This window comes from Anomaloglossus baeobatrachus, chromosome 3 (assembly GCF_048569485.1).
Source record: "Anomaloglossus baeobatrachus isolate aAnoBae1 chromosome 3, aAnoBae1.hap1, whole genome shotgun sequence".
NCBI classification, from domain to species: domain Eukaryota; kingdom Metazoa; phylum Chordata; class Amphibia; order Anura; family Aromobatidae; genus Anomaloglossus; species Anomaloglossus baeobatrachus.
Window position 1 is genome coordinate 265,609,124 of NC_134355.1, and position 25,002 is coordinate 265,634,125.

The window sequence follows — 25,002 nt, forward strand, 5'->3', positions numbered from 1 at the left end:
TTTGGTGAACAGGATCATTCTTGCATAAACTCTTCCAAACTCAAGGCCAAACAGGGATACTTCAGACTCTAGGTGTTACATCACCACCGCAGTCTGCTCCATCGACTTCTACTCCAATCGCCAGGCGACGCCATGTTCGTGCTGTGGATAGTGCTGGTGATGGGAGAGGAGTTGATGCCAGCGGCGCCAGTGGGCGCAGGCTCCGTTCATCCACTGGTCTGGGTTTCTTGGGGATCTGCAGTGCCACTGGCTGACTGTAGGTGGTGGGTGTCTCCCAGTTGATGTACCATCATTCAGCTACAGCCTATGGGAAGACACCACATCCTTTTTAATGCCCCTCCTGTCTGCTGACCTCTGCCAGAAATAGTTCTGAAAATTCTGGCTCCTTTTTCGTCCTGTTCTGTGATTTCGTGTGCTGATTATTACCGCTTGTTTCCTGACTACGCTCCTGCCTGCTGTTTTTGTACCTCGCTGCCCGATCCGGTTTTGACCTGTACTTGTTTCTGATTACATCCTTGCCTGCTGATTCTGTCCCTGTTCCGCAATTCCTGGTTTGACCCTGCCTGACGACTACAGGTAGTGATCTGAAGGGCCCTGTGTAATTCCAATCCCTGTATAGGGGTTAAAGGGTTTCAGGGTTCTGGGGATACTGCTTGGTGAGTGGCTTCCCTCTAGCCTTTCCATTACAGCCCGTCTGAGTCTGTGGATCCAGGCGGGTGTTACACTAGGCGAAGGAGGACAAACCATTTGACAGGATTAAGATTTAAATTCACACCATCTTCATATGAAAAAAAACTAAATTCCAGCAGAAAAGAGAAATGCTATGCTTATAAAATGTCCAATATATTTTAGATATTTTAAATCCCAGAACAAATATCGCTGGCCTACATGTTATATAAAGATTTGTCATGGACATGGCCTTGTGCCATGAGTTTTATGCAATTTAGCAGAGTTTTGATGTAGTTCTACTAACACATGAACAAGCTCCGCTGATCTTATAAAGCAAATGTATCATGTGACTCCATGATAGTAGTTTTAAGAAAAAGGTTTGTTTGGTTGTTTTAGGCTGTGAACTAAGGAGAGATGTGTCTGAAATGTGTAGGTAAACAATATGGGCCCTGGAATTTAAATATATCTAAAATATCCTGGCATTTTATAAGGTTTCCTTGCTGCTGATATTTCATTTTTTCATATTCAAGTTTGGAGTCTTGGATGAGCACAGGAGTTCTTGGTCTGGAGAGATTTAGCAGTGAGATGATTGCGTGGTTTTTTTCTCATCCCTTTTTCATGTCCGCTTCATTATGAAGAGACTGCAATAAAACCATTTTTATGTGACGGAAAAATATCTCTGCCTTTCCTCAAGTACAGTATATCATCTCATCTTGATGTCTGCATATGGATTCAGAATTTTTTTTTTGCTATTTTGGATAGCCACAACCTGTTGATCACAAAGTCCTCCAAAGTTTCCTTTGCTTGGCAAATTATTATAGCCATTTCATTAAAAATTAACCTGTTGTGATTTATGGTGGTGAAGGCGAAGAAGAGCACTACATGTTGGTACTGGGAGGAATCCGCTTTTCATCCTTCCAGGAACTTAAATCTTATTTCTTCCTTGCTCCAGTGTTACACTATGCTGATGTTAGAAGGCCGTTCTTCCTTGATGTGAATGTCTCTGCTACTGGCCTAGGAGCAGTTCTTACCATATTCCTTTGAATCAAAATCTCATTCCCAAGGAGTTTTCTGCCATAACTCTGTCAAGCATAAAGAAATGTTTCCATGGCGAATGTGAGCTTTTAGCCATAAAACTAGATGTAGAGGAATGGAGACATCTACTGAACGAGCTACATTCCCAGTGTCCATCTACTGTATATAGACCATAAAAATCTGGAATATCTTCAGTCAGCTTGTAGGCTGAATTTGTCTTAAGCTCGATTATTTTTCTTCTCTGATTCTCAGCTTTAGGAATCTCACTATACAGCTTCCACTCAGGCACATTTTAATTTGCTTCATCTTCCAACTCAAATCAGAGGATCATGATCAGATGATCCTCTGCCTCCTCTGATGAAGCTTTATACTTTTAATATGCGAAACGTACATTAGGTTTTTTATTTTATTTTCTCTTGTGGCCTCCACCCCTGTCTGCATCACCACCGGCTGAAGTAAGTGTTTCCTTTTGTTCACCTGGGCTATTTTGCCCTTATCTGACTCATGGTCGACATTTATGACTCTGTTTATATGAATTTCATTGTACTGTACCCTTCATTGTTTTCAAGGCTTATGTCGACATGATTTCAGACTTGTTACTGTTGCACTTCTCCCGATGGTTTGTTTTTCTGCTATACAGCATTTTTTTATTCTACACTACTCTTAGTATTACACCATTTATTGCAGCAGGAATCGGCCTTTTTGTGTTTCCTTCCTCTCTGTCCCCCTCTCCCCTTTCCCCATCCTTTTCTTATTTTTTGGATCATTTTTCTCTCATGATTGATTTTACCTGGTTTTACATCAATAAAGGTTTTGTAATTTTTCACCACTTTATTTCCTCTGTGCTTTTGTACTCCATTTCTCTTGCATTTATAGATTTTTTTGGGGGGGACTAATGCGTTTCTGCATTTTACTAGAAGACCTGCTTCTTATCTCAATTATCTCATTGATAAATTTCCAAGATTGAATGAAGCAAGGATTAAAGGCCACTTTACACACACAGATAAATCTTTGGCAGATCTGTCGTTGCAGTGAAACTGTGGACAATCAGTGCCAGATTTGTGGCTGTGTACAAATGGAACAATATGTCCATGATTTCACTGCAACCACAGATCTGCCAAAGATTTATCTCTGTGTGTAAAGTGGCCTTAAAGAAGGAGTCTTTATTGGACCTCAGATTTGTAAGCTTCTTCAAGATGAGGATTTTCTCCGTTTCATGCAAGGCAAGGAAAAGGCTGCTTGAGTAGCATTCCCATCAGTGGTAACTAATTTTCTGGGAAACTCAAGAGCAGATAACTATGAAGAGTTGGTGGAAAATCTCCTCAAAATATATAAGGATCTAGACGCTAACATGTACTTAAAGATTAATTTCTTACATTCGCACCCATACTCTCTTCCATCAAACTGCGAAGCAGTGAGCGTCGAGCACAGAGAGTTTTCACCAAGATATTGCAGAAAAGATATCAGGAAAATGAAATCCATCAATGCCTGCAGATTACTGTTGGACAGTTGTAAGAGATTATCTGATGCAGGAATACCAGAGACAAGTAAAAAACAATTGTCACTGACAGAGGACCAAAATTTGTAGTGTTTCTGTAACTGATTATAATTCATAATAATGTTAGATAGGTTTTAGTTATTTGAATTCTTGCTAAGTTTCGTCTAAATAAATATCAGAACATTAGCATAACAAAATATTCTGCATCTTTATATTTGCAAAACTAATAATGTTTCAAAGTACTGACACTTTAGTTCATTAATTATATGTAGCAGTAAAAGGAAATGCTTTGGTATTATCAAAACAAGAAGAGAGATCCTGTGGAGAAAAATAGTGCAAATAGGGTCTTATCTGGTGATATACAGTGGATAAGTGCAACAGAATACACTCACCTGGCAGGGTTGTGAGTGTCACAACACCCGGTATCAGCATAGATGTCAGGGCCGGGAGTACTGGTGGGCCCAGGAGATGGATCCACTGGACCTTGCACCCCACCGGAGGGCAGGGCACACGGCAGCCGGAGCACTGACGTGGCAGGGACAAGTATAAGCAGGTCACCAGAGTCACAGAGTTCTTTAGGACAATAATGTAAACAGGCACAGGTACCAGAGTGCAAGGACAAGAAGTCAGTAGGACACGGTACCAGGGGACCTGAGCACCTAGCTCATAAGACTAGCTACAAGACACGTTGATCAGGCCCCGCCCACATGGAAAGGCCAGTCTTATATACCCAGCACAGCCTCATGTCATTTCCTGCTGCAGGTGTGCTGGGCCTATAAGACCAGGAGAGTGGGCGCGGCCTGGTCCTATACAGAACCATGTGGCTAAGACTCAGAGTCAGACTCATAAGACCAGGAACAGGACACAGGAGAGCACGAGCGGGAGCGGCAGCCATGACTGGTGAACACATGGACTGGATCAGTGGGTAAAGAGCGGTGCTGGGACACGGGGAGCGTGACAGTACCCCCCCCTCTATGCCCCCCCCTCCGTGCACAGAACCCCAGGGGCACCCCGGATCGAGTCACCGGACCAGGATCCAACACAAAGGCAGGGAAGGACCGCTGATCCCGTACCGCCTTCCTGGCCGCACGACGCCTAGCCGATCTACCAGCAGTGGCAACGGGGGCAACGGGAAGCGGGGGGAGACAGTCAGAAGCAGGACTGGAGTCCTGGATGACCGGATCGGGCGCCTCGGACCGGATACAGGACAATGTCTCTTCCTCGGTAGCCGGTGGCATCACAGTCTCAGTTGTCAGGGACGGTGGAATGTCGCTGGAGTGCGTCGCCTCCTCTGGTTCCGGTGGCACCACAGTCTCAATCGTCAGGGATGGTGGAACGTCGCTGGAGTGCGTCGTCTCCTCTGGTTCCGGTGGCACCACAGGTACAAGTGACAGGAGTTGTGGTACGGCACTGGACTGCGTCGTCACCTCTTCCTCTTCCTGCGGCATAACAGGTTCAGGTGACAGGGGCCGAGGAATGGGCTGTAGGCAGTGGTCATGACACAAGGGCCCCCAGCGAGTAATAGCGCCAGAGCGCCAACTAATGGCAGGGTCATGGAGTTGAAGCCAGGGCAGACCCAGCAGGAGCTCAGGAGCCATTCTTGGGATGACATAGAAGGCAATGGTCTCAGTAGCAAAGTGCCAACCTGGAGTCTCACGGGTTCAGTGGTATACCGGACAGGTTCGTATAGTGGTTTACCATCCACGGAGGTGAACCAGAGGGGCTTGGCAAGCGGGATCACAGGTACCTGGTATCGGTTCACTGCAGACTGGTGTATGAAATTACCCGCTGCCCCAGAATCAATGTGGGCCTCTGCTGTGAACCTGATCTTCTCCGTCGTCACCTGGACAGTCTGCGTAACTGGAACGGAGGGGATTCCGGTGCCAACAGTGGCGGTTCCCACCTCCCCTTGGACCTGGGGTCTACCAGGTTTCTCCGGGCAAGAACGTAGCATATGTGACCCGTCTCCGCAATAGAAGCACAGGCCCCGGGCGAGCCGTTCTGCACGGCGTTGCTTGGCCTGGGTCAGACGGTCCACCTGCATGGGTTCTGGCGATAAGTCACGGAAAGGCAGGGACGAGGGAACGGTAGGTCTCTGCGAGGGCAAGGCATGGCAAGGTGGTCGCTTCTCCCGGACTCTCTCTTTGGTACGCTCCTGAAAGCGAAGATCAATCCGGGTGGCGAGGGAAATCAAAGCGTCCAGGGTGTGAGGGACATCACGGCCGGCTAGTTCGTCTTTAATACGACCAGAGAGACCCTCCCAAAAGGCCGCTGTTAAGGACTCATTGTTCCAGCCCAGCTCCGAAGCGAGCGTGCGGAACTGGATGGCGTCTTGGCCGACTATTTGGGTCCCTTGGCGTAGCCGGAGGAGCGTAGAGGTCACTGCGGTAGTTCGTCCGGGTTCGTCGAAGGTGCCTCTGAAGGCTCGCAGGAACTCCTGGATGTCGGTGATCATTGGATCCTCGTTTTCCCACAGGGGGTTAATCCAGGCCAGGGCTTCACCTTCCAGGTGTGACATCAGGAACGCCACCTTGGCCTGGTCTGAGGCAAACAAGTGCGGGAGCAACTGGAAGTGCAGGGAGCACTGGTTCAGGAAACCGCGGCAGGACTTGGGATCCCCTGCATAGCGAGGCGGAGCAGCGAGGCGAAGTTGCGAGGCCGTGGAAGAAACTGGTTCGGACCTGGAGAGTGGTTGCTGCGTGGACGAGACGGCAGTCTGCAGCGTATACAACCGGTGGCCCACGGACGTCATGAATTTCAGCATCCGGGTCAGGGTTTCACGCTCTTGTGCCAGCTCCTGGCGCAGCTCAGCCAGCTCTGATGTTTGTGCTCCAGCGGGATCCATGGCCTGATCAATCTGTCAGGGCCGGGAGTACTGGTGGGCCCAGGAGGTGGATCCACTGGACCTTGCACCCCACCGGAGGGCAGGGCACACGGCAGCCGGAGCACTGACGTGGCAGGGACAAGTATAAGCAGGTCACCAGAGTCACAGAGTTCTTTAGGACAATAATGTAAACAGGCACAGGTACCAGAGTGCAAGGACAAGAAGTCAGTAGGACACGGTACCAGGGGACCTGAGCACCTAGCTCATAAGACTAGCTACAAGACACGTTGATCAGGCCCCGCCCACATGGAAAGGCCAGTCTTATATACCCAGCACAGCCTCATGTCATTTCCTGCTGCAGGTGTGCTGGGCCTATAAGACCAGGAGAGTGGGCGCGGCCTGGTCCTATACAGAACCATGTGGCTAAGACTCAGAGTCAGACTCATAAGACCAGGAACAGGACACAGGAGAGCACGAGCGGGAGCGGCAGCCATGACTGGTGAACACATGGACTGGATCAGTGGGTAAGGAGCGGTGCTGGGACACGGGGAGCGTGACAATAGAGAAGGTAATGGCAGCAGACCCGTGATATTCAAATGGAGGTTGAGGGAGAAATCGGATTTTTTTGCCGCGCTATCATCAAGAAGCCATGTTGATTAATTATTCTCTTTATTCATGCACAGGTCAAGTCAACGCATTTCTGAGGTTGCAGCCTCCTTCATCGTGACAACATAGAAAATCAACAATAAAAAGGCAGCGAGGGAACCCCTATATATATCTATCTATGCCGGTCTGTAACCGTCAGAGGACAGGCCGTCCGATTTTAAAAAAACAGTGTGATCCCCAATAACTGTATTGTCATAAAGAAATCAAAAGCTTGACAATCAAAGGTCTTGAAGAATGAATTTTAAAAATACTTGTTAAATTGACAGCGTATATCAGAAAAAATATCAGAAAAATTATCCAGAGGAAAAAATAAAACTGAGAACAAAAGAGGAAAAAAGGCAAAAAGATAAATGAAACCTATGAATATGGGCTAAAACTCTGCGTTTTAGCGTGAAGTAGTGGTGACAGGTAGGGTAACGTATCCACTAATCTATAGAAACCTTGTATGACTCCCTTGGGAGTGTGAGGTTGTCATAAAATTAGGGAGTAGTGACATGAGCATTTTCATGGACACGGATCAATTCTATGTGTTTAGTTTTCAATAATATGTATACAGGAAGAAAATCTTGTGTGGAGCTGTATGGAAAGGAAGAAAACATTTTTTTAAGATTTTAATGATTGAGAGCAGGCGCACCTCTGGCACCTGCCACCTCAGGCTAACCAATGTTCTATTCACATAGATAGGGCAGCAAAAAAAACCCGATTTCTCCCTCAACCTCAATTATAGAAACAAGAGCCAACTAAAAATTTGTGTTTTCAGAATTGAATTCAGGAGGTCAAAATTAAGAAATGGTTCATTAGATTTCATAACGGAACTTGACAACCTTTAAAAATACTTAGAACAGTGTTATACAACCTTGTTTTAAGAGATTATATGCAAAAGTTAGTTTCAGTTGTCTATCATTTACCTTCATATCAGAGTATTTATTGGTATTTTTGTATTTTGTAGCTTGAAGAGCATCGTACAGAGCAAAAGCAGATGAAGCAGATGCAAAAACGACAAATTCAACTTATTAAAGAAAAAGACCAGTTGCAGACGGAGCATAACAAAGCCATCCTTGCTCGAAGCAAACTTGAGAGCCTGTGCCGGGAGCTACAGAGACACAACAAAACACTCAAGGTATATAATTTTATTGTCTGTTATACATTATTTACTACAGCTGAAAACATTTAGAGCAGCAGTTTCTATTTCTTGTGTTCAGAGCAATATGGGCACATTTCCATTCTTAAGTAATTATGTAAACATTTTTCCTAAGAACATTGTTATTCTGGTAAGCTATAGCAAATACATAGCTGCCCTCTTAAATTTCCATACTAGTTCTTCACAGGCCAACCATTGTAATCTGAATACATTCTAACTTACAGAGGACCTCTCACATGGTGAAACATGGCCAGTATTTGTTATTATTTTATTCCTGCTGCTCCCCTGACCATTTTTTTTATTAAATCTGCAGTACGATTTCAGGCATATGAGCCTTTTTATGGGGTTAGTTTGTTTTTTCCACTTTGAGAGGCCATAAGTATTAACAGAAAAATAATCGCAATATGTTGCTCTGATTTTCCAGGGAAAAACTACAGAACTTGCATCATAACCTAGGGTGGTATAAAGGTTAATGCCTGTTTGCTTAGTGGTCTGGGAAAGCGAGTGAGGTAATGACTGCTTATCTTGTGGTCTAGGGGAGTGGAGAATTTAATACTTGCTTTCTTAGTGGTCTTGGGTAGTGGAGAACGTAATGACTGTTTTCCTGGTGGGTTATGATAGTGATGAGGTTATCCATGCTTTCCAAGTGGTCAATGGTAGTAGAGAAGCTAATGCTTGCTTCCATAATGCTTTAGATTAGAGGTGAGTTTAATGGCTTAGGGTAGTGGTAAGGTGGTAGTGTTAAGATTAAAGGGAACTTGTCCCTAAACACGGGCAGCATAAATCAAAGCCTTGGTGTCATGCTAGGTACGTGGAAGTACCAAGCAAACAGCGAAAGGGAAAGGAAACCCTGTGTCTAGGGAAGGGGATGATCGTGACCCCTTACCTAACCTACCGCTGGTCCCTGGGGTCCCTCACCACCCTAGATGGGTTCCGCACCTATGCGCCAAGTCAAATACCTGACCCTAGGTATCACTAGTGTTGGACCCTAAATAGGCAAGGGGTAGGATGAGTTCTTTGTCAACCACAATAAAAATTAGAGAAGACACAAGGAGGACACACAGGGGGAAAATAGATGAACTACTTATTCACTTGACTCAGGTAGAAGTTCAGCAAAGTTTCAGCAATGATGCCACAGAGGAGTAAAACCCTCCTGCTTGCAACCAGAGCTTGAATGAACTGAATAATATCACCAGCACAAGTCCAGGGAAGATGGGAGTATTTATGCACAAGGAGAATACTGATAATCAGCAGTTGGATGGAAGGAGGACGCCGCTGGGTCCTAAAAGGGAATAGATGAAAACCCAGCAGGAAAGCTACCTAGTACAATGAATACTAACAGCAGGAACAATGGAAAGTGATTTTGTGCAGCCAAACCCTGTGACCTTCTATTGCCAGAAACCACATGGCTGTCTGTCACCCGTGATACACCCGTGACACTTGGTGCACAATTGCAGCCAGCTCTTACTCTTACAAAACATTACTCTGTAATGCTGTGGATTATAGCATAGTTTGAAAGGCCAATATGGTACCCGCCTAACTACTCCCAACCTTGCTCCAGCAAAGTGACAAGTCTGTTCCCAGAGTAATGAAAAAAAACCTTATCAGACTAGTCAGGCCCACAACATTGCAAAGCAATATATACATGGCTGCAGTCGCACAATGAGGCTGATTCGTGCTTCCACTGCATTGAACATCTAATGACAGGTTTCCCTGTATGTTTGCTTCTTCACTCGTTTAGGGTTAGGGTGAGGTTTAAGCCTGCTTCTTTAGCTGTCTATAGTAGTTAAGTGAGTAACACCTGCTTTCCTGGTTGTCTACATTAATGAAGAAGTAAATGTTTTCTTTTCTGGTGGTCTATGGTAGTAACAGTCAGTGTTATCGCTAATGTACATGTTCTGACCCTAGTAATATACTTATAAGCTGCCATCTTCTTCTGAATTTGGTACCACTTTGGTTGTCTGCTGCTGTTTGTAATCTGCCCAATCGCTCCAACCTTTGCTGGGCAAGCCGAAGGCCACTTTTCAATGAACAAGGCTCTTATAGACTTATATTGAGAGCCTGTAACTGTTAGTTTTCATGTCCAGTGAGTCTGAAGCTGCAGTCACAAGATAGTTAAATGGGACCGAAGCGGCACCATGAGGAGCAGAAGCCAGCAGCTGCTAAGTATCTTACTAGGGTCAGGGAACTTGGATTAGAGATACTACTCCAGCGATGAAATAATAAAACAAATGCTGGAGTAGTGCATTAATGTCTGATTGATTGGTTTACTATAGTAGTGAAATTAAAGCCTGCTTCCTTAGTAGTGTAATGTAGTGGAGAACTTAACGGGGTTGTCTCATTTTCTTAAATGCTTAAAATTGCAAAGTGCTTGTAAATACAACTTTGCAATTTATTTCTAATTAAAAATACTCTCAATTCTAAAGAATGAAGGTATTTTTAATTTCAAAGTTTACTGTTTGTTACTTAGGCTGCAGAAGTGGCTAGTAACTTATCAAAGGTGGCTGGTCTCGTAAGACATGCGTTGTATCGGGCCAGCTTCAGTGCCCATGCCTGCTCCAGTATTGGAGAAGCAAAGCTATCTATGCAAAGTTTGGGCCCATGGTATGGCCAAGCCTCTGATCTCAATAGTGATCAGGAGCATGCTGCCCCAGAGGAAACAGGAAGCTATGAGGCAGGGGAGCTGTGAGTACCTGATGAGAGAAGATGAAGTGAAGTGAAGGAGGTATCACCTGCTTCCTTGATGGTATGACGCAGTAAAGAAGTTAATAATAGCTTTCCTTTCATGGTTGTTTAGGGTTTTGGAGATGATACTTCTTACAACTATGTTTTTCTATGACTGCTTCTGTACATTCTACAGAAAAAGAGTTAATTGCTTTTTCCTTGATCGTCTAGAGTTGTAGACGATGAAGTGACTACCTTTTTCAACTTAAGGAGCCACCTTAAGCGCATTGTAAGTTGAATATGATTTCACATTATAATGACCCATGAAAGACAATTGAACATTCGATATATTGTAACTCGGGGCCATGAATTTGTATTTGTATAAAGTAAAATTGATTCCTTTATGGATAAATACATTGCCGACATTTGTCTTCATTTGACAACTGCAATTGTCTCCTTCTTTCTTTTGCCTTTTTTTCTCTGTTTTTATTTTCCTATATTTACAGTTGAAACCAGAAGTTTACATAAACTATCTAAAAAGACACCTGTGCATGTTTTTCTCACTATCTGGCATGAAATCAGAATAAACCTTTCCCGTTTTTGGTCAATTGGGAACTAAAATTATTTTTATTTGCCAAATGCCAGAATAATGAGAGAGAGAGAGAGAGAGAGAGAGAGTGAAAGAGAGAGAGAAAGAAAGAGAGAATGTTTTAAGGTATGTTTATTACTTTCTGCAAAGTCAGAAGTTTACATACATTTCATTAGTATTTGGTACCATTGCTCTTAAACTGTATGACTTGGGTCAAACATTTTGGATATCCTTCCTCAAGCTTCTCTCAATAGTTGGTAGGAATTTGAGATCATTTGTCCTGACAGAACTGGTGTAACTGAGCCATGTTTGTAGGTCGTTTTGCTTGCACCTGATTTTTCAGCTTTGCCCATAAATTTTCAATAGGATTGAGATCAGGGTTTTGTGATGGCCACTCCAAAACATTGACTTTGCTGTCCTTAAGCCACTTTGTAACTAGTTTGGCAGTATGCTTTGAGGCATTGTCCATTTGGAACATCCATTTCCGCCCAAGTTTTAAGTTCATGGCTGATGTTTTGATATTGCTTCAGTATTGCCACATAATCTTCTTTCCTCATGATGACATCTATTTTGTAAAGTTCACTACTCCCTCCTGCAGCAAAGCAACCCTACAACATGATGCTGCTACCCCCGTATGTTCTTAGGCTTCAAAGTTTCCACCAGCATCTTCACAAGGTCTTTTACTTTTGTTGTTGAGTTGATATGCACGTCTGACCAATGCACATTCATCTCTGGTATACAGAACCCATCTCCTTCCTGAGCGGTATGATGGCTGGACATTCCCATCTTCTTTTTACCTGCATATAACTGTCTGTACAGCTGAACAAGGAGTTTGTATTTTCTCCCCGTGTTTGCGTGAGTTTCCTCCGAGTACTCCGGTTTCCTCCCACACTCAAAAGACATACAGATAGGAAATTAAGATTGTCAGCCCCAATGGGGACAGTGTTCCTGATGTATGTAAAGTGCTGCAGAATATGTTAGCGCCATAAAAAAAATAAAGATTTCTTTTTTAATTTATTTTATTTATGAATGAGGCACCTTCAGGTATCTGGAAATTGCATCCAAGGAGGAACCAGACTTGTGCAAGTCCACAATTCTCTTCCTGAGATCTTGGCTGATTTCTTTCTATAATGCTACACAAAGAAGCAGTGTGTGTTCAGGTGTGCATTAAAGTACATCCACGGGTGTGTCTCTAATTAACTCTGATGTTGCCATTAAACCTATCAGAAGCTTCTATAGACATGACATCATGATATGGGCTGTCCCATATTGTTTAAAAGCATAGTACTCTTAGTGTATGTAAACTTGTGACTTTGTAGAAAGTAATAAAAATGCATTAAAACATTTCCTCACTCATTACTCTTGTATTTGGAAAATATAAATAATTTTGGTTCCTAATTGACCTAAAACAGGAAAGGTTTATTCTGATTTAATGATTAAGAGTGTGAAAAACATGCATATGTGTGTTTTTAGATTGTGTTTGTAAACTTCTGATTTCAACTGCACATGGTACCAAAGATATTTGTAAGCCACAGTGTGAAGATGGAACGAGAAATATAAAGTTATTTCATATTGCTTACATCTCTCTATGATCTGATTGCTGCTTGGGCCCTCTCCACCAAAAAAAACAAGTGGATTACAAGAACTTGTACTTTGGAGCTTGCAGTTATACTCTCTGACACACATACATTCAAGACAATTCAGTTAGCTCTCATATTTGCAACTATTGTTACATGTTATCAGGGATGCCGCTAAGAATTTCAGGGCTCTACACACACACTTCTCCTCTGTATAATATCCCACACACACACAGCTCCTCTGTATAAATATCCCAACCACACACACACACACAGCATCTCTGTATAATAAATCTCACACATACACTGCTCATCTATATAATATCTCCCCACACACACTGCTCCTCTGTATAATATCCCCCTTACACACACTGCTCCTCTGTATATTTATCCCAGCACACTCTGCTCTTCTGTATAATATCCCCCTTAGACACACTGCTCCTCTGTATATTTATCCTCGCACACACACTGCTCCTCTGTATAATATCCCTACACACTCACTGCCCCTCTGTATAATGTCTCCCCCTCACACACCTTCTTCTCTGTATAATATCACCCTCACACACACTGGTCCTCTACATACACACGTGGTCAAAATTGTTGGCACCCCTTGTCCCTTGTTTAATGAAAGAAAAACCCACAATGGTCACAGAAATAACTTTAATCTGACAAAAGTAATGATAAATTAAAAATCTATGAAAATGAAGGAATTAATGTCAGATATTGCTTTTCTGCTTCCACGTAATTTTTTAAAACATAAAACTCATGAAAAAGGCCTGGACAGAAATGATGGTACCCCTGAAAATAAGGTGACAAAAGGGACATCTTAAATTAAGGTTTGTCCACTAATTAGCATCACAGGTGTCTACAATCTTGTAATCAGTCAGTGGGCCTGTATATAGGGCTACTGTCACACTGTACAAAGGCTAGTAAGACATAGTACAGCGTAATCCCCACTAGGTGGCAGCAGTAGGACAGACAAAGAAACACTTTAACGGAAAAGCAGTTGAATTACAGCAGAGTAACTTCAGCAGGCAGTTAACAAGCAAGCCACCAGGGGGCAATAGAGTAGTCAAACAGTCAGGGTCTAGATAGGAAAGTCAATTCACTGCAAAGGAAGGATCAATATCAAGTCAGAAAACAGAACCGAATCGGAAGTCAGGAGATCAGGTATGCAGAGGGAAACACAAACAACAGACAGGAGAGGGAAGTCAGGGACCAGGACAGTCAGACGAACGGGGGAGGGTACAAGTCTGGACACAGTAGCATGGAGGCAAGACAGATCGGGAACACTCACCAGAGCCAGTATACAAGCTGCAAGGCAGAAATATCACTGGCACTGAGCCATAGGTAGAGACGCAATATATAGCGTCCTGGGATCCAGAACGAGGCAAAGGAAGTTATGAGGTGTGATTAACCCCTGATATTACTCCGATTGCCACCGCACCAGGGCAATTCGGGAGGAGCCAGGTAAAGTGCTGAGATTGTCACATCTAATGGATGCAACAATCCTGGGCGACTGCAGGCTGATATTTTTAGGCTGGGTCTCTCCAGCCTGAGAATACCAGCCTCCAGCTATGGGCTTTATTTTGGCTAGGTACCAAAATTTGGGGGGACTGCATGCTGTTTTTTTTTTAAATTATTTATTTAAATAATTAAAAAACAGCGTGGGGTCCCTCTTATTTTGATACCCATCCAAGATAAAGCGCACAGCTGGGGGCTGCAGCCTGTAGCCATGGCTATATTTGTGCTGGGTATTATACTATGGGGGGACCCTATGTAATTTTTTTTATTTATTTATTTATTTTACTGTACGATAGACCCACAGACTCCAGTGGGGGGGGATGAAGCAGTTAATATATGCATGAAGCTAATAAGTGGCACCAGAAGTAGGAGGGGCCGCAAGAGCAGGTACAGATGAGCCTAGAATGTATGGGTTCCTTCCAGGTTAGTGGGCGTGGCTAGCTGGGTTTGTGGGCGTGAACGGCTTGGTTAGTGAGCTTGGCTATGTTTTCTCCCTGCCACTACCATCATGCTTCTCCCCCCTGTCACCCATGTGATAGGAGCCTGTTAAATGACGTCTTACTTGGAAGGAGCCCATACACTCTAGCATCTACCGGAGACTGGTAGTTATAGTGCGCTTGCTTTACTTTTTTTTTTCTTTCTACCTCTTTTTTTACTACCCGAGTGTCGGATCCAGGTACATCTCAGCCCATCCCAGCACTCAGGTACTCTTAAACCCTTGCTGGTCTTGACATCACATAAAAAAAACGCTGTAAAAAAACGCACCAAAACCGCAGATGGCTCCCAGGAGACATCCAGCCACAAGATTAGGTTTTGGTCAGATTTTGGGCAGAAAAAAAATGCTGCAAAAACGTCTTGTGTGAACATAGCCTAACTCACACAGTTGACATGGTGGTTCATTGGGTAAATCAAATTCATTAATTTTAACTCAGCAAAAAAAGTGATGATGATTTTTAAACACATATCTAATTTGATCATATCTTGGCCTTTTGGACTCCATAAATTAGTATTCTTAAGTTGAATTACTACAAAGAACTATAATAACACCACAAGACATAGCACTTGGATAGGATTTGCAGGAAAAACAGTGGCATACTTTTTCTCTCATTTTTGTAAAAAATAAAATATGTTCCTTTATTGTTGATTTTGTATACAACGGGTGAAATAAGTATTGAACATGTAAACAATTTTCTAAGTAAATATATTTTAACCCTAGAACGCATACCTGGGGCCTCGCAGGCCTGCTAGGTTACTTGTTTTCTATAGTAGATTTCTATGGTTGCGCGTTCTAGGGTTAAAGGTGCTATTAACATGAATTTCTCCAATCCACACAGGCAAATAAATCAAACAATAGATGTCAACAAATTATGTGCTAAAATGAGAAATGACACAGAGAAAAAGTATTGAACACACTTACTGAAATTTATTTAAAGCTTCGTACAAAATCCTTTGTTGATGATGACAGATTCAATATGCATCCTATATGGAGAAACTAGTCGCATGCATTGCTCAGGTGTGATTTTGGTCCATTTTCCACACAAACACTCTTCAAATCCTGAAGGTTTTGTGAACTCCTTCTATGAACTCTGAGCTTTAGGTCCTTAGATAAATTTTCTATTCAGGTCAACTTTATTTGCTTTCTCTGAAACCAATTGAGAGTTTCCTTGGCTGGAATGCTCGTTTCATCCTCATCATCCTTGTAGATGGCAGCAGACATTTACCAAGAATGAATCAGTACATTTGTCCATTCATCCTTCCTTGAATTACAGGAAATTTGACAGTGTCTTGTGCTAAAAAACAGCCCCACACACTGATGTTCTCACCTCCAAACTTCACTGTTGGTATGGTGTTTTGGGGGCGATATACAGTGTAGTTTGGCCTCCCAAAATAGTGTGAATTACAGCATCCAAAGAGTTCAATTTTGGTCTATACTCTCCCAGTATTTCCCAAGCTTATCTAAATTTTGTTGAGCAAACCTTAAACTTGCTTGAGCTTACTTTTTGTTCAGCAGTGAAGTCTTGTGTGGTTAGCGAGAATACAGGTCATGGATGTTGAATGCATTACTTATTGTTTTCTTTGAAAAATTCTACCTGCTGATCTCAGGTCATTCTGTAGCTCTTCACAGGTAATTATTGGCTCTTGGACAACTCTTGTGATAATTCTTGTAACTCTCGTGTCTGAAATCTTGCAGGGTTGTGGTTGGTATATGGTGATGTTCTTTCCACTTCCAGATTATGGCTCCAACAGTACTCACTAGAATAGAACATCCAGCAATTTAGACATTTTTCTGTAACCAATGCCATCAGTATGTTTTGCAACAATAAGGTTGTGAAGGTCTTGAGACAGCTCACTGGTTTTACCCATCATAAGATGCTTTTTGTGTGGCACCTTGGTAATAAGACAATTTTATAGGCCATCAGTTCAACCAGCTGGTATTATTTTTTTTACTATGTAGCATTATTGCTTTCTAATTACTGATAATTTCAGCTGGTATTATGACTTTCTCTGTCTTTTTGTACCTCTCTATATTCATATGTGCAATACTTTTTCCCTGTGTCATTTCTTATTATTACACAAAACGTATGGAAATCTATGGTTTGATTTCTTTGCTTGTGTGGATGGGATGGGTTTTTACCGACATCTGGTGAGAAAGTCATGTCAATAGCTCCTTTATAAATATATTTATTTAGAAAATTGTTGACATGTTCAATACTTATTTCACCCCGCTGTATTCAGTTTTCAGTTGTTTGTTCTACCCTTGCAAAAGATTTGTGGTAGGTTGTTGCCACAAAGATAATACCAAGTTATCCTCAAACATTTAATATTTTGTGGATCTAAGTTTATAAAAAAGAGTGATCATAAGTAGATGGATTGAAATATTCAAATTGGCTCCTCCAATGTCGCATGAAAACATCAATTTTTCATCTTCTGTAATACAATTTAATATAAACTATTAACACATCATCATACTAGATGAAGCTAGGATTTATCGTGTTTTAGTCATTTTACCATTAGTAGGAAGCTTAAATTACTGAATCCCTTTGCTTCCTCCCTGATGCTGTAGACAGAGCTTAAATAGCTAAAATACCCTAAATAATCTTGGCCAAACATGGAATTTCATGCTGTCTGTGTGTCCGTGGGGGAACCTGCTAGCTAATAAAGTCATTTCATCTGTAATATTGTAGACAATGATAAAACTTCCTGCTTGTGAATTAGTAGTCTATAGCATAAACAAGCTTTGAAGGGAAAAGCTTGACAAAAGTCCTGCACCAAGGGATCCACAAGCACTGTTAAGTTTTTATTACGTAATGTTTCTTTTTTCTTAGTGATGTATTAGACATATTTGTTTCTTTGGGACTTGCTGCAAATCAGATGCAACAAAGAAATGTCATATCCCAATACAAATAACCAGCGTGATAGTATAAATACACAAGTACAGATATAAACAGCAAGCCCTGCCATATGTACAAGTTGTAGATGCATATTTACAAGCAAATAAATTGGTGTATAAGGGTGAAATGTACAATTTAATGACCAAATCTACATATTCAGTAACATACAATGATATCCAATTAGATCTCCATACTTCCTTCCAGTAACATCATTAAATGTTGCTTTTAGGAGGAGACCATTCAACGAGCTCGAGAAGATGAAGAGAAACGAAAAGAAATCACTAACCATTTCCAGATAACACTGGCAGAAATCCAGAGTCAGATAGAGCAGCAAAGTGAGAGAAACACGAAGCTGTGCCAGGAAAATGCCGAGCTGGCAGAGAAACTCAAGAGCATTGTTGGCCAATATGAAGTCAGAGAAGAGGTAAGGTGGAACAGCTGCCCTATGCTGTCAATCTTCCTTAAAAACAAGCAAACCTGTAAAGGGAGACAATAAAACGCTTTATGGTCCACATGGAGTTTTATATTGATATAGCCGGATTTATGATCACAACAGGTGCACCATACAATTATGCCAAACACTGCGAGTTGTGTAATAGAAATAAATGACTTCCATATGAAGAATATTAACTCAATGTAACTGGCTCGCTCAACACAGTCCACTATTGATATATTACAAGATTGTTAAATAATTGTTTATGTATATTACCCTATGGATGTCATTTGTTAGACGTCACTTTTATTTATTGCATTTTAGAAATATTCTTTGCATATGGAAATAATCTAGGCTTTGTGAGCCTGTAGTGTTGATAGCATATCAAGTAACTGACTGACCGTGACTGTAAATCCAAACAGATTTTGATGGATTAACATCAACATTGAATATTGCGAAAAAATATTTTTTATTTTTCTACTAAGTGTTGCTAGAAAACACAATAATACAAATGTGTCAATGTTTCAGCTTTTACATTTGAAAATGTATTATGTATTATAAGACTTAAAGGGGTTTTCCAGGAATACATAGTGATGGCCTTCTCTTTTTTAGTATAGGCCATCACATATTAAAGAGACAGAACCTTTCTCCTATTTACCAATAATAGTTCAAAATGTCTACCAAAGCTGAATAGAAGTGATCAAAAAATGTAGCAGAATTATAGTTCTTCAGGAGAATGCTCTACTACACCTTCACTCTCAAGAGTAGTTGAAAGGCAGCCTGTCACTCAAATCTAAGAGGGATGAGAGGAGGCAAGGACACACAGAGTGGCATATTTGAGTGACATGCCTCCGAATAGTACAGATTGAGGAAGTGGATGGAAAATTCCAATATTTGGCTATTTTTCATTTTGTAACAAAAACTGACCCAACTCTACCTCATAGTAGGTTCACTGGTGCAAAGATTTATACCTAGAATCCTACAAGTTTTATGCTTAATAAAATCTTATGGAAACAGGTCAGAGAAAAGGTTAAAACAACCGCACTGCCGCAAAGTCAGATATTGTATAAAAATGTGATTTTATTGCTCTACGCATTTCAGAGATTAATGTCCTTCCTCAGGACATAAATCATGTTTTTATGCAACATCCAACTGGATTCTACCTTTGTGGCAGTGCAGTGTTTTAACCCTTTTTCTGACTTGTTTTCACTGCACATATCTAGTTACTGCAGCAGCTGCTACATGCTCTTACAGTGGTTGTGACTCTCAGAACCGAAACAGGTGACCCTCCACAATTTGTCCTCACCCCATTACTCTGGTTGGATAAGACCTTATTTTGAGCTTTTGTCTCCCACCTTTTGTTTCTATAAGGTTATGGGAGTTTTGACATGATTCTTTTGCAGCTCAGTATTTCCAGATTATATTCAGATTGGTGGTCTCCAATTTCTATACATGGTTGGTGTTTTCAAAATACATCATTAAACTGGTTAAAATTCCTAAACTTTTGATATTTTTAAAAGTTTGTTTTGAAAATTTAATGAAGAAAATTCTAGAAAAACAAATTAAAAATTACTGAGTAAGATGTAAAAGGAGGAAATAATAAGGATATCTAAACGAAAAGGAGACAATTTGAAGACAAGCCATCCTGTGGGTCCTTGACATTGGAATAGTTATGTCAGGAGAGATATTAGACCTTATTAAAGCAGTACTGGAAAGAATTTCTTAGAGGATGGGTGAATATTTGAAAGCTTGACGATACTCATAATTTAACACTTTTTGTATTTTTACAGCACTTGGATCAAATGTTTAAACAGAGGGATCTCCAGCAAAAGTTAGTGGATGCCAGACTAGAGCAGGCCCAAGAGCTGATGAAAGAAGCCGATGAAAAGCATAAGCGAGAGAAAGAGTTTGTAAGTGTTGTCAATGTGTTGCCTATCTAAGGAGTACTCAAGAAAGCAAAACACAAAAGTCATCATTTTCTCATCAAACCCTCATCTTAAAAGTTAAATGTAAAATAAATCAGCTCACCTACTGATCTCACACTCAGGGTACTATAACAATGATAAAAGGAGTTGGCATCTTCTTATTGTAAGGCTGAGGTAGAGAAAGTCACGTGGCCTAATAGTTTTAAGATTGCTCATTTCACAATTATCTTTCAGTGTAAAAGGGTTGCCGATCAGTCGATGAACGTGCATTTTGGGTGAAATGATCCTTTGCACAACACAAAAAAAATAACTCCAGTGGTGCATTGTACTGTGTAAGCGAGACTCGCACTGCCGTGAACCATGGCATCTTCTGGGCACTGAGCGATCTATTACTGATCAATCAAGGGGCATCGTTTGCTTTAGTCTGCCTATGTAAACAGGCATTTAAACGATCGCCGATGTGGGAAGGTTTACTGATTTGGTAGTCATATTGTACTGCCTGATGGTCTGTGTTGGGTACACTACATGGAAGTTTTGGATTATTAGAAGGGCTACAGAAGTGGTGGCAAAATACACAACATAATGTCTTTCATAGTGATTAGTAATGACCGAGTGTGCTCGTCACTGCTCATTACTGGATCGAACATCAAGTTTCTGAGGCATTACCGAGAACTGAGTATAATGGAAGTTAATAGGAAACTCGAGCATTTTTAAACTCCGATGCTCGATCATGCTATGATCATCCTTTAAAGTGGTGTTCCACTTTAAATTTATAATTTTTGAGGCACTTAACAATCTATAAGTATTACAGGTTCTCATCCTATTCTTGTTAATGTAGCCTTTCTCACAAACTATACAGATTTCTGGTCTACAATATGGCTGCTGGTGGAGGAGCATGTGACCAGACCTGTCCATCAGCGTCCTCCAATTGTAAAGCAGCAATCTCATATGAAGTGTTTATTAATTGGAGGAGGCAGAGGAACAGGTCTGATCACATGACCCTTCATTAGCAGCCATGTTGTGGACAAGAGGTCTACAAGGAAGGTTGAACTAATAAGTGCTAGAGGAAAACTTGTAATTCTTATGTATAAGTAAAATCCACAAAATAATGTCCCCAACACTTTTGGTAAAATAAAAATAAAGTGGTCAATCCCTTTAGTCATGTTTATTACAGAAGCTGAGGGAATGGCATGGTATAACATGTGATAGCGGTTTTGTCTTGAGATTACAAGAACAGAACAGATGAAGTGAAAGACGTCTGTAAGATCATATTGTACCTTTCTGTTTCCCTACTACGGGCCAACGTTTTGTTGGCACTGGATGGCTGACCTACTGATGTTATTGATATGGGATGCATATTACCGCCATCCCATGATGTCTTTCACAATCCTAACACAGTAAACCTCCATATAAATGATGATGCTGTTATGGAATAAAATAAGTGTGTTATTTCTCTTTAGTAATTGAAGATAGCAACACTAGCAGCTCAAGATCATCATATTTTTATCCAGCTAGACACATCCCTCAGGCATTGCCATCTGTCTATACCAGCTATCCATATACTCTTCCTAAACAATTTGATTAAGGAGGCAGCTGTTCCACTTTCCTGTCTTTCTCTATTACTTGGCAGCTGCAACTACTATTTATTATTGCTTAGTTTTACAATTCATACCCAGATGCTTATTAAAACATAATGTTATTTTAGCTCAAGAGTTGTTTCTATTGACTGAAATGATAATAAATGACAAGAAAACATACTTTAAAAAATATATTTCTCTAAATATTTAGGAGCACTGATAAATATACTGTTGCAAGAAAAAAACAACATTTTGTGATGCAGCCCTCTCTTAGTTTTTTGTTTTTACTTTTAAGACCATCATTTGCAAACAGTCCAGTGTCTATGTCTGCACAAATCCATCTGTTTGTTTACTCCATATTGTGCATTAACATTCGCAATATAGCACAGACAAGCCTACTTTTTGTTCCATGAAGATACAATGCCTGACAGGCTCGAAGTGGCCCACAGGGGAATAGGTGAATACTCGCATAAGGCCCTGTGCATGTAAAGCTTTGTTTGGCTGGGTGAGATTAGCAAGCTCTAAACACCAGTGAAACCCATGATGTAGTGTCATGACTCCGGAAAGTCTGACTAATCGGCCCCTTACTTACCTTGTCCAACTGACCATCACCCTCACCCACTTCCCGAGTTCTTACCTAAAATAAACAAAAAGACTGCGTGACGTTGGATATAAAAGGCCACAGCAGCTCCGTTTATTAAACAACAAAACATCAAAACATAAATAACATTTTAAATACCCATGAAAAACACCCGTAAGGAGTAGGGGTAAATAAAGGTACCAAACCATTTGATTTCAACATCAGCTCCACCACCTGCCCTCAGCCACACCACACTAGCTCAAGGGTACCCAGCCGAATGTTGCCCAACCCTTGTCAAGCTGAGACTTAACCCAGCAAGGACCCATGTTACCAATCAATTGTACCATCAGGGGTAACCCTTTCCTGCACTGCGGTCCCCCTCACAGTTTTGTGCAAACCCCCACCTTCAAATACCCCCCCCCTTTCCCCCGCAGCTGCGACAAAGTCACTCCATCTTCTCCACGCTGGTTAACCAACTGCTACAGGGTGGGTGGGCGGGAACAATTCTGTTCGCCTTCAACATAAAAGTGACCAACCCCCCGGGGACCTTATATACTGCCCCTCCTTGACACCACCCCTTAACCAATCAGAGTGCCCCACACCCCAACTGACCCTACAGCTCCACCCTACAATATTCCCGCAAAAAACAACTCCACAAATTAACCTCTTAACTGACACTAAGGCCTAGCATCCCTCCTCAGCCATGTTGCCCTACATTGAGCCCTTTTGGGGTAGCAGTCCGGTCTGTTCCTATATCTTCCCTCACACCAATGGTGCTACTCCCGTGAGGGCCGGTGGCAACGAACTGTGATGTAGTGCGATGAAGGGGATGAACAAGAAAGCAGGATAGGCCATCATAGTTAACAACAGAACGTCTTTACTGAGGTAGATTACCTTGAACAGACAAAAAAACAACTGGCATCAGACTGGATGGTATTCAATTTGCATGGACAGAGCTTTCACATAGAAGAGTGGCAACATTTTACATTTCTTTTTCAAGACCATCTCATAGTCATTCCATTTTAGCAAAATCCATCTTTAGTACTTTCTTCACACTGCCTGCAACAGCTACCTTTTCAGAAGCTTCCTTTAGGCAAGAATTAGAATTTCTTCTCCAAATCTTCCACATTAGGTTGACACTTTTAGTCTAGCACTGTATCAGGGCAACCTTGTCTAACCCACAGCAGGCTAAGCTCTCCATCACCAAATTTCCCAACTATGTTCTCATTTGAGGCTCTCCCAGATTCTCACTAAGCTAAACTCACTTCCAAGATAATGCTTCTGCCCCTCTTTCTGGATTCCTATTCTGTTCTGTTGTAGCTTTCTGACTGGCTGATTCTTGCCGTGCTGTAACTACAGGCACTCTGATATACTAGGCCTCAACGGCCATTTTTTAGCTGGAGCTCCTCCCTGAGCTTGCCACTAATTACTAACACTTTCCATACCTATCTCACTAGAGATGAGCGAACCCATTGAGGTTCGGTTCGGCAGGTGCAGCCTGACTTTTGAAAAAGTTTGGTGTTTGACCCGGACTTGACCTGAACCCCAATGGAAGTCACCAATTGGGCACGTCGGGTCTCTGCCCACATGCAGTCAGCAACAAGACAGATCACTTCCTGGGGTGAGTGGGAGTTGTTTTTCCTTTTTTGGGGGTACACACTACATCCGATCATGCTGTTGTTACCCCCAGTGCAAGCCGATCAAACACTGCAAGTGGTTTTCACTGGGCCGAGCACCGAGCATTCCTAAGCACAGCGATGCTCGTGGATGTGGTTTGCATATGTGCCCCCCCGACGCAGACCAGGGTGCTCTGACCCGGGTGGTCGTGGCTCGAGGGATCCGGACCCACGCGCGACTAACACTCCGATCCTTGGAAAGGGGATATTTACAGGGGAGAAGTTTGTGACGCCACCTGCGGGTTGCGGTAATGGGAGTACTGCTGCTGCTGGAAGGAGTACCGGGGCAGATGATGTGGAGCAGCAAGGTGTCAGTCCCTCCGCAGGTAGGGAAGGCCCCAGCCTCTGGGGATTTTTGGTGTGGGATGTTTGGGAGCGCAGGATGGAGAGGGAACAGGTTACCCACTGTGGGTAGTCGTGGTGCAGGATGAGGATTATAAAGCAGATACTCACACTGATGATAAACCAAAGGCTCTGTGCATCACAGTCTCTACAAGGGAGCCTATCCAGGTGTCACTTGATAGTCCGGACTCTGCCTCCATGCACAATTTTAGTTGTCAGTTGTGGCCCCTTTGCATGAAGCTGTTGGGGCCCCGCTACCTGTCTTTAGGGCAGCTGTGCTCTTGATGGCTGGCACTTGGGATTTCAATTAGGCTGCTTTTTATGGAGAACCGTATCCCCCCTGGTGGGCTGATGTCTTCAATCTCTGAGCTCTTAGGAAATTTCATGAAGATACTCTATCTCCCAGGTTAATTATCAGAACAGATAAACCTGCTCCCGACCTAGGGTCCTGTACCCCGCCGTGCTCGGTACCGGTCAGTTCTTTTGGGGTTCTGATGCCGACAGTCCTCCTAGACTATGTCCATCGCACCCTTTCCAATGTCACTTCCACCGGTCCCCGACTCCTGTGGTCCCGGACCACCGTCTGCGTCCCTACCTTGGTCTCGCTCCCTGGGAGCTACTACTCACAGCTGATCGCGCTACTCACCTCATTTGCTGCGTGGAGGTGACCGGAGCGGCGGTGAGTAGCGTGATCAGCTGAGCTGTCACTGAGGTTACCCGCGGCCACCGCTGCATCCACCGCTGGATTCAGGTAACCTCAGTGACAGCTCAGCCGATCACACGGCTCTCTTCATTAGCTGCGTGAAGGTGATAGGAGCGGCTGTGTCTTCTGCTGCTCCTGTCACCTGCATGCAGCAGAGCTGGACGCGATGCTGGAGGACCGTGGATTA

The 25,002-nt window shown here is 42.5% G+C and overlaps 1 protein-coding gene across 1 annotated transcript in view; it reads left to right on the forward strand.

The window, feature by feature from the left end:
* The window catches only part of TXLNB (taxilin beta), a 144,935-nt gene that overhangs the window by 90,201 nt on the left and 29,732 nt on the right, over nt 1-25,002 (forward strand). Inside the window, exons 4-6 of the mRNA XM_075339817.1 lie at nt 7,642-7,812; nt 17,809-18,003; nt 19,803-19,922. Of these exons, the coding sequence (XP_075195932.1) occupies nt 7,642-7,812; nt 17,809-18,003; nt 19,803-19,922 (486 nt within the window). The remainder of the gene's footprint in view (nt 1-7,641; nt 7,813-17,808; nt 18,004-19,802; nt 19,923-25,002) is intronic.